General features: G+C 37.5%; 1 protein-coding gene across 1 annotated transcript in view; it reads right to left on the bottom strand.

Moving 5' to 3' along the window:
* The window catches only part of SCN9A (sodium voltage-gated channel alpha subunit 9), a 93,992-nt gene extending 87,514 nt beyond the window's left edge, over positions 1-6,478 (bottom strand). Inside the window, exons 1-2 of the mRNA XM_040229263.1 lie at positions 6,171-6,478; positions 282-400 (exon numbers count right to left, since the gene is read on the bottom strand). Of these exons, the coding sequence (XP_040085197.1) occupies positions 282-400; positions 6,171-6,428 (377 nt within the window). The 5' untranslated portion in view covers positions 6,429-6,478. The remainder of the gene's footprint in view (positions 1-281; positions 401-6,170) is intronic.
* Between the last annotated feature and the right edge of the window lie 3,638 nt (positions 6,479-10,116).

The raw sequence follows: 10,116 nt of genomic DNA on the forward strand, positions 1-10,116 counted from the left end.
GACTGCCATGCCCTCCTCCAGGGGATCTTCCTGACCCAGGGATCAAACCTGCATCTCTTATGTCTCTTGCATTAGCTGGTGAGTTCTTTACCACTAGCACCACCTGGGAAGCCCAAAATTGCCATACTCCCAATCTATTCAGAGATCTACACCAAATTATATTGAGATTGATAAACCTGAGTCTTTTCAGGTAGAAAAGAAATAAAACTCTGTATTTAAATAAAATAGCCAAAAACTACATTTTAAAGAACCACTGTAAGTAAGCATTTTAAAAAGGATATGCATGTACTAAAATCTTAATAGATATTCTTCTGAGAGGACTGAAAGGAGAGAGCAGGTACAAAGCAGGTGTGGCATTGAAACGGAAGATTGCTTTCCCTTTGTTCAACACTATGAAAGTCTGCAGGAGCAAAAAGAAAACAGTATGAATTGAAATTCCAAAATTTCAGTCTAGTACATTAATATCTGCAGTTTACCTCTGCATGTGGTACAGTCATATTAAAGAAACTCTGCCATCAGACTCGAGCAGTGTGGTTCCAAAGCCACTGATGGAGATATTCACGTCATGTTAGCCAATGAACTCCAAGTCCATTGTCCATTTCTTCAATAAAGTAAGAAGTGGGCCATTTATGGGTATGTATTATTTACAGCTTTCAAAATGCAGTGTTCTCTTTTTCATATCCCTTAACATTCAAATCAGTAACAATAACTTGTGGCCACTGGAATTATTTTAAATACAACTTCCTTATATCATTACATTGCATTTTATACAAATAGGAACCAGCTAGCCCTGATTTTTATCATGTTGCTTTGAGAATTGTAATACTTCCTGGCTTTTGTCAGGGTTAGTAGCAAATGGTCTAAAATATGAGTTTTCAAAATATTTTCATGAATTTAAGGAACATTAGAGTTGAAAGAAACCCATTACTCAATTTGATTTTCCTATTTTACATATAATACTAATAACAGCTAAAATATCAAAATTAAAGAACTTGCTTGCTACTATCCATGGTAATTTTTTGAAATGTGAATAGAATCATTTAAAAAATATGTAATCACTGAATAATGAGTTACATTCGCCATGGCTTTGGTATTTAGTTGAGAAATTTAGAAGCCAGACAAATAAACAGCAATAACAACAAAACATTAAAACAACCTAAGGAATTGGCTTGGAAACCAGAAAGACTTAAATTCAAAGCCTGCTCTTACTTATCTGTGGCTGGCAAGAAAATTCCTCGTGCTATCTATTAACAGAAGACACTGATTTTTTGTCCTTTTGATGTTGATTCTGAGTTTTACATATGTTTATGAGTGGTAAACACATGTAATAAATATTTTCCACCAAATTTTAGATATAACTTTGGGTAATCTTGCTTTTGTATGTGGCAGTGTTCCTGAGAAAACAAACGAGAACTATCTTAGGTTAACTTTTTATACTCCTGCTCTCTTTTGCTATACCAGTTACATTAAAACATAATTGAACATAGAGTTCACTTTTATATTGAAAATTAGTTATAAAATTAATACCTCATGTTTGAGTACAATTATTGTTTTTTTAAATCTCAATACACTGTGCTTCTTAAAATTCATTCATCTAATATTTTCTACAATTGTCTAGTGAACGTGTGTGCTAAGTCGCTTCACTTTTGTCAACTCTTTGCGGCCCTTTAGACTGTAGCCTGCCAGGTTTCTCTGTCCGTGGGATTTTCCAAGCAAGAATACTCAAGTGGGTTGCCATGCCCTCCTCCAGGGGATCTTCCTGACCCAGGGATCAAACCAGTGTCTCTGAAGTCTCTCCTGCATTGATAGACAAGCTTTTTTCTTTTTTTTTTTTTTTTTAACACTAGTGCCACCTGGGAGCAACTATGGCATAAGAGATACTGAAATGAATCTGAACATAAGTAAGGCATGAATTTTGCATTCAAGAGGTTTCAGAGAAAAGTGATTAAGAGCACAGTAATGCTAATACAGGGCTTCCTTGGTGGTTCAGAAAGTAAAGAATCCACTTGCAACACGGGAGACCTGGGTTCGATCTCTAGGTTGGGAAGATTCCCTGGAGGAGGGCATGGCAGTCCCTCCAGTATTCTTGCCTAGAGAATCCCCATGGACAGAGAAGCCTGTCCATGGGGTCACAAAGAGTCAGACACGAGTGAGTGACTAAGCAGACAGCACAACTCTAATACAAGGCATGACATGACAGGTATCATACAGAGAAATCCAAATGGCAGAGCATGAGAGTAAAGAGGGAGCAGGGTCTTATGTTTATTGGAATAATCAGGGAGGCTTCATGAAACAGAAGTCATCTGAGCTAACATGAAAATATTACTGCCTCAACTTGGCAAGATTAAGTTAACTTGTACTTGAAATTAAAAAAAAAAAGACTTGGCTTATTATTTTTAAATTCAAATTCCCAATTTTCATTTACACTAAAAACTTCTTTAGGATTGTCTGGATTTATACACAGCCACTAGTTAATTACAGATGGAAAACAGATATGAAATTTTGAGTAGCAGAATTAAGTATCTCTAGAAAACTCTAAATTCCTGCTAGCAAATGCACAGATGTCAATGTCTGAATAAATTATTTTAATATGGCTCACTTATCTAATAATTTATTGAACATAAAATTAGAGAATTATGAACTTATGAGTGTAAGCTTTGGAGGTGGGCAGATAGTATTCTAAATACTTGATCTACCATTTCATAACTTGAGGCCTAGCACTCTGTGTCTGTGAAGCTTTTAAGTTCTGGTACCTTGTAAATTCTTGGTAAATGTTGGGAACATGTATGCGTGCTAAGTCACTTCAGTTGTGTCTGACTCTATGTGACCCTATATACTGCAGGCCACCAGGCTCCTCTGTCCGTGGGATTCTCCAGGCAAGAATACGGGAGTGGGTTGCCATGCTCTCCTCCAGGGAATCTTCCCACTCCAGGAATCAAACCCGCATCTCTTATGTCTCCTGTATTGGCAGGTGAGTTCTTTACCACTAGGGCCACCTGGGAAGCCACTTAATATCTTCATCATATATGAAAATGAAGCCCTAACCTCTACATACCTCTACATTAATTTATTAAATGTTCCTTTTTTAAAAAAAAAAACAAAACATTGATCATTACACTCAAGCATAAGTTAAAATCTGACCCTAAGTCAAATCAGGAGTCATTAAGATTTTTAATCCAAGCAATGATTATAGTGTAGCAGACATAAAGTTCTCCTCTATTAGCGTGAATAACCTGAAACATTAAAGACTCAATCCACGTGAAAGTCAACCCTGAAGTTGCAAGGGGAAGTCCAAACTATTTTAACCAAGAATGAATGAGGAGCTAGGACACAGCACAGAAGTTGATCATTTAAAGCTCCAAACCAAAAAATAAAAATAAGAAGACTCAATAATCCCTTTGGGTATTTATTTATCTGTTAAGAAACAGCCATGAAAAATAGATTACTTAGTCTGACTTAGCTCTACCTAAGTATTATATCCTGATGCAGATGTGTGTTGGGCTTTTAATATGGTTGGTGTCACATCTGAAAGGAGCTGGGGCCAAGGCGAGGGATTGGAGTCCTACGCCAAATATTCTCTATTACATTAGTTTATACCAGAGCTAAAATAATTCCATTTTTCATCCTCCAAATGCAAACATTTTCTTCTTACCTTCCAAGTCACTTTAAGCCAATATTAGTTTATGTCTCTGAACTGGGATTTACTCCAGAAAGACTTTTTCCTCCTTACGGGAGGCTGGTTAAATTATGCCCCCTCTGGAAATGGGAATTGCTGGAGCCAGACATTTTTCAGGATGAACTAATATCAATAAGTAAAATGAGAAAGTATTTTTAATTTTGCCTATTTCATTATTTATCCACTCATTGTTTCCTTCATTTTTGTAAAGTTGTGAGCACAGTAGTTGCTACACAACAAAAACAAAATTAAATTAAGAGATGCCGGACAACATCTCAGTAGGGAGTCAAATCAACTTGAACTAAAAAAATCTAGGACGGAATGTATGAGTGTTTATGTAACATTTTGTGAGTTAATTAATTTCCTTGAATCCTTTACTAATTCCTATCTCTCCAGGTTGTGGTGAATATGTTGCTAATTTGTATGAAAAATCCAGTGCCTGTCACAGAGACCCTGAAAACATGTTAGCTTTCTTTTCTTCTGTGTCGGAGTACTGATGGGTGAATAAGCATGCTGGGTATTATCTCAAAGGCTTCTCAGGTATTCTGCTTATTTGACATGCTGTCAGTTTGTTGACATGCTGATTTTAATAGAGGCAAAAAATTACGCATTGTTACTCATAGCAACTCTCCCTGAAGTAGTTGTGTTTATACTATCAAAATTAAGTTCATCACATTTTCTATTTCACAAGACATTGCACTGTTCCTTATTTTGTCTGCTAGCTATCTTATCAAGAAATGTGCCCTTTTATTTATATCTTCAATCAAAGTAACTTTTAAATGGACTTTATCCTGCCTTTCTTGACATCTTGATGGTAATTCTGCAGGTGCTGTGTAGCAAAGCATTGTTGGGAGAATGTTAGGGAACCTGCTGATTTTATCCTGTACTGTCTCTTTGTCAAGTTCAGTCTGGTTGTATCTGCTACTGTCTCAAAAATGACGGTAACCTTCTCATTTTCTTGGTAGAATTATCTTTACAGCAGTTGTTTCAAACTCTCCCATTTCCTTGTTCCCAAGACTGACTCTCAAAGGACAACTTCCACTCCTGTAGCATGGAAAATATTGACAGTATTTCACATGCATTTCCTCAGATGTGCCTACATTTATTCAACATATCTTAAATTCATCCTATTTGCCCTACAAGGCTCACACAGTAAGGCTTCTCTCCACTTTTCTGCAGTTTTCTAATGCAAATTCAAGCCAACTTGTGGTTTATCCCTTGTCTGTTAACATCAGCAACTAACTGCTTTACTCAACCCTCTGTATTTTCCTCTCTGGGAATAATTTTTCTCCACTTTTAAACATGCTATTTATACCCTATGTGAAAAAGGTTTTCAAGGGACCTCTCTGGTGGTCCAGTGGTTGAGAATATGCCTACCAAGGCAAGGCGACATGCGCCTGACACCTGGTCTGGAAGACTCCACGTGCCATGGGACAGCTAAGCCTGTGTGCCACAACTGCTGAAACACATGCTCTCCAACAAGAGAAGCCACTGCAATGAGGAGCCCACGCACCACAACTGTAGACTAGCCCTTGCTCGCCGCAACGAGAGAAAGCCCGCGCACAGCAAGGAAGGCCTAGCACAGCCAAAAATAAATACTAAAAACCGTAACTGCGACGTTTCATTATTTTCAAGTTTTCAATTTTCCTGTTGCCTTAAGCGACCATCTTTCTGATGGAAATTTCTTAAATTTCTCATTTCCTCTTTTCACTTGCTGTCTACCACTATCTTGCTTTTTTAAAAAAATGAACGTAGTTAATTACAATGTTGGGTTAGTTTCAGGCATACAGCAAAGTGAATCAGTTATACATATATCCTCTCTTTTTTTCCAAGATTCTTTTCCCATATAGGCCATTACAGAGTTTTGAGTAGAGTTACCACTCTCTTGCTTTGACTTCCATCAACATAAACTGCTTGCAAAAAAGTTACCAACTCATCCTCCTTGTTCATTCCAATAGTCTTTATCTAGCCTCAGCTTCCTGAGTAATTTTATGAGATATTCTCTTTCCTTTTTTTTTGAATAGTGGAAAATTTTCTGATTTATATCTTACCTCTCTGACCATCTCAGATTCTCCTTTCTCTCCAACCCCCTAAATGAGTGGCTCTCGAAACCCTATAATTAGATAAGTGATTTTATATATTCCCAAGGATTCAATTGACACCTCCATGCAAATGCATTCTGGACATATACCCAGGTCTTACTTCTCACATTGACAGTTATTTTGTTTCTATGAGGATGCACTTATGTCATGTCTAAAGGGTAGAACATGATACTGAACACTATTAAAAAAAAAATCAAAAGAGTATCCCAGTGACAGAATCAGTTTTGATGAAATATTAGAAAAAGTACATATTCTGAAATATCCTACATATGCATTTTTAACTAAACATGTTTTAATGATGTAGTTTTTCACTAAATTCCTCTTAATCTCAGTATCTGTTTGTACGAAAGAGGTAAAGAGAGACTGCACCATTCCAGGTACAATAAACTCACTTTTTTGTCTGCATAGTAAGGGTCCAAGTCCTCCAGGGGCTCTGACACCATGCCCGGAGGAATGTCCCCATAGATGAAGGGCAGCTGTTTGCCGGCTTCCAAGTCACTGCTTGGCTTTGGCCCTTCTTCATCATCGTCTTTCTTTTCTTCTTTGGGTTCCTTTGCTTTTCCTTCAGCAATACGTTGTTCAATGAGGGCAAGAGACTGTTTTGTGAAGAAGACAAAGCTCTGAGGTCCCGGGGGAGGCAACATTGCCATCTTTTCATCCTGTATGTTTTATTTCCCCTTCAATTCCTTACATAAGAGGCCTAAGGAGAAATAAAGAAAGCCTTAACTGTTTGCCAGTCAAGAATGACACTCAACAAATAATAATAATTATTATAGTAATAATAAAAAACAGATTCTGGTTTCAATTGCAATAAGTAATGTGTTCACATAATTACCGTCATGTTGAATGGGCACTTACTAAGTGACTATGCAGAGTACATCATTAGAACGCTGGACTGGAAGAAACACAAGCTGGAATCAAGATTGCCGGGAGAAATATCAATAACCTCAGATATGCAGATGACACCACCCTTATGGAAAAAAGTGAAGAGGAACTAAAAAGCCTCTTGATGAAAGTTAAAGAGGAGAGTGGAAAAGTTGGCTTAAAGCTCAACATTCAGAAAACGAAGATCATGGCATCTGGTCCCATCACTTCATGGGAAATAGATGGGGAAACAGTGGAAACAGTGTCAGACTTTATTTTTTGGGCTCCAAAATCACTGCAGATGGTGACTGCAGCCATGAAATTAAAAGACGCTTACTCCTTGGAAGAAAAGTTACGACTAACCTAAATAGCATATTCAAAAGCAGAGACATTACTTTGCCGACTAAGGTCCGTCTAGTCAAGGCTATGGTTTTTCCAGCAGTCATGTATGGATGTGAGAGTTGGACTGTGAAGAAGGCTGAGCACTGAAGAACTGATGCTTTTGAACTGTGGTGTTGGAGAAGACTCTTGAGAGTCCCTTGGACTGCAAGGAGATCCAACCAGTCCATTCTGAAGGAGATCAGCCCTGGGATTTCTTTGGAAGGAATGATGCTAAAACTGAAACTCCAGTACTTTGGCCACCTCATGCGAAGAGTTGACTCAATGCAAAACGACTCTGATGCTGGGAGGGATTGGGGGCAGGAGGAGAAGGAGATGACAGAGGATGAGATAGATGGATGGCATCACTGACTCACGGATGTGAGTCTGAGTGAACTCCGGGAGATGGTGATGGACAGGGAGGCCTGGCATGCTGCGATTCATGGGGTCGCAAACACTCGGACATGACTGAGAAACTGAACTGAACTGAACCATGTACATGACTTATTTTCCATGCCCTCTAATGAACTTTATTTAAGAACTTGAACTTAGCACTTCACGGATTTTAGTGACAACTTAATTAAAAATGCTTAATTCACTTTTCTTTTCATCTGGGCTTACTCTTAGTGCAACTCAACTTGTTTAAAAATCTTTGTGATAGGACTTCTGATAGCACCATTTTCCAGTTCTCCTCTTTCTGCATCACTGATTGTATTCTGTCTGACATACTCACAATCTCTGCTTCTCTCTCTTAAAGAAACTCATTTCTATAAAGTGAAGTGGTGGAAGATTGTTTTACTCTATTTTACACATTTAGATTTTCTTATAATAAATACATGGGCTTCCCTGGTAGCTCAGATGGTAAAGAATCTGCCTACAATGTAGGAGACTGGGTTCAATCCCTAGGTCAGGAAGATTCCCTGGAGAAGGAAATGGCAACCCACTCCACTATTCTTGCCTGAAGAATTTCATGGACAGAGGAGCCTGGCGGGCTACAGTCCATGGGGTTCCAAAGAGTTAGGCATGACTGAGCGACTAACACTCATACACACACACACACACACAAAATAAATACATGCCCTTTTACAAATCAGAAAACATTTTTTTCAGTTTGAATTAAAAATGATTTAGGGAAATGTTTTAGAAGAACAAAGAAGATAAAAGGAATTTTGGAAATGTTTTGGGAAAGATTCAATTTTTAAAGTTTAAAAAAAAAAACTATGATAGGCACTCAAATTATGACTTCCTTAATTGACTTACATGCATATACAAAACATTATAAAAAGTGCAGGAAAGAAAATTTTAAAAATTATATATTATTATTTTGGAATGTTCTAAATAAAAGAGCATAAAATTAACAGTTCTTATTGTAAAAATGATAGGCACATTATTTCATTGAGTCAAGGTAACTTCATAACTCCTCCACTGGGAAATAAAAATGAGTCATTCTGCATTAGGATTGCCTGAGTGTTGGGATACACCAACTTCTAGTATGTCAACCCACTGTGAACAGATTGAAAGATTGTGCATTAAATGATATCTTGATATACAAAGAGTCGGACACGACTGAGCGACTGAACTGGAATGAACTGAACTGAACTGATATACAAAGGGAGGATGAGATAAGAGAAGCCATGGTCTGCTCTTTTATTTTCCACTGTGAAACGTAAAAACTAAGCAAATCACAATAGTGACAACACAGGTTATATAGATTCAGAAAAAGAAGTGAAAGGAAGCTGAAACTAATTATTCTTTCTTTTCCAGATTTCTCCGCTTCCCATGTTAAACAAAATCAACTCTAGTTATGTTTAGAGCAAAATGGATGACTCTTCCCCTTGAGCACAGTATAACAACCCTTATCAGTAAGTAGTATTGTTAGTCCCCACTCAGTCGTGTCCAATTGTTTGCAACACCATGGACTATAGCCCACCAGTGTCTGCTGTCCATGGAATTCTCCAGGCAAGAATATCGGAGTGGATTGCCATTCCCTTCTACAGGGATCTTCCTGATCCAGAGATCAAGCCTGCGTCTCCTGCTTTGCAGGCAGATTCTTTATTCTCTGAGCCACCAAGAAAGCCCTTATCAGAAATCTATGCATTTTTTTTAAAGGTGGAAAATCAATTTAAAAACAACATAAAAACAATCATTTTGCAATGTAAATTTATGTAAAAACTTATAAAGCAAATTTAGCTTTTCTGAAAAATAACCTTTTTATGTTTTATCACACAGCTCAGTCAGTAAAGAATATGCCTGCAATGCAGGAGACCCAGGCTCGATCCCTGGGTCAGGAAGATTCCCTGGCAGGCTACAGTCCATTAGGTCGCAAGAGTTGGACACAACTTAGCGACTAAACCACCACACACTTGAATCTGGGTTTTGCCATGGCAATGTCTTATCACACTTCTTTTTAACTCTGCTAACTCATATTCATTTAAAATAATTTTACCAAATAGTTAATCTGGGCATGTTTCTATATCAGATATATAGTGCTGTGAGAGTAAGGAGAAAACACAGCTTTTGTGTTTATGAAACTTCTAAAAAGGAATACCAATTGAACCGAATCATACAGGCAAACCTGGTTTGACCATAGTAAAGGAGAATACAATTAGTTTAACTCACATTCTTTTTTTATATCTTGAATGTAGAAACAAAGATATCAGGAGAGAGGGTACCATATGTAAGAGGAAGTAGTGAATTCTCTGATTTAAGAACAAAATTTCAAACATTTCTGACAAATTCCAGGACTCTGTTAGTATCCTCTCCAAATATGCAGAACTAAAACCCTCTTGTAAATAGTAGATATATAGCAACCATCCACGGGAAAGAACATGTTGAAAGCCATGCAATGGCATAATTAGAAATAAGAATGTATCTCTACCTGGATTCAGAATTATGGAATTTTATAATTATGGAAAAGGACAAAGTCAGTCTATTCTGCTGGCCACAAGCAGCTAATAATGTTGCTTTTGAACAAAATCCAAACAGTTAATGACTACATGTTTGCTGGCTTTGCTGGGTTTTAAAGTATTTGACTAACTCCAATGCAGGAGTTGTAAGAGATGCGGATTCAGTCCCTGGGTTGGAAATATCCCCTGG

Source organism: Oryx dammah, unplaced genomic scaffold, assembly GCF_014754425.2.
Source record: "Oryx dammah isolate SB20612 unplaced genomic scaffold, SCBI_Odam_1.1 HiC_scaffold_27, whole genome shotgun sequence".
In the NCBI taxonomy this organism is placed as follows: Eukaryota; Metazoa; Chordata; class Mammalia; order Artiodactyla; family Bovidae; genus Oryx; species Oryx dammah.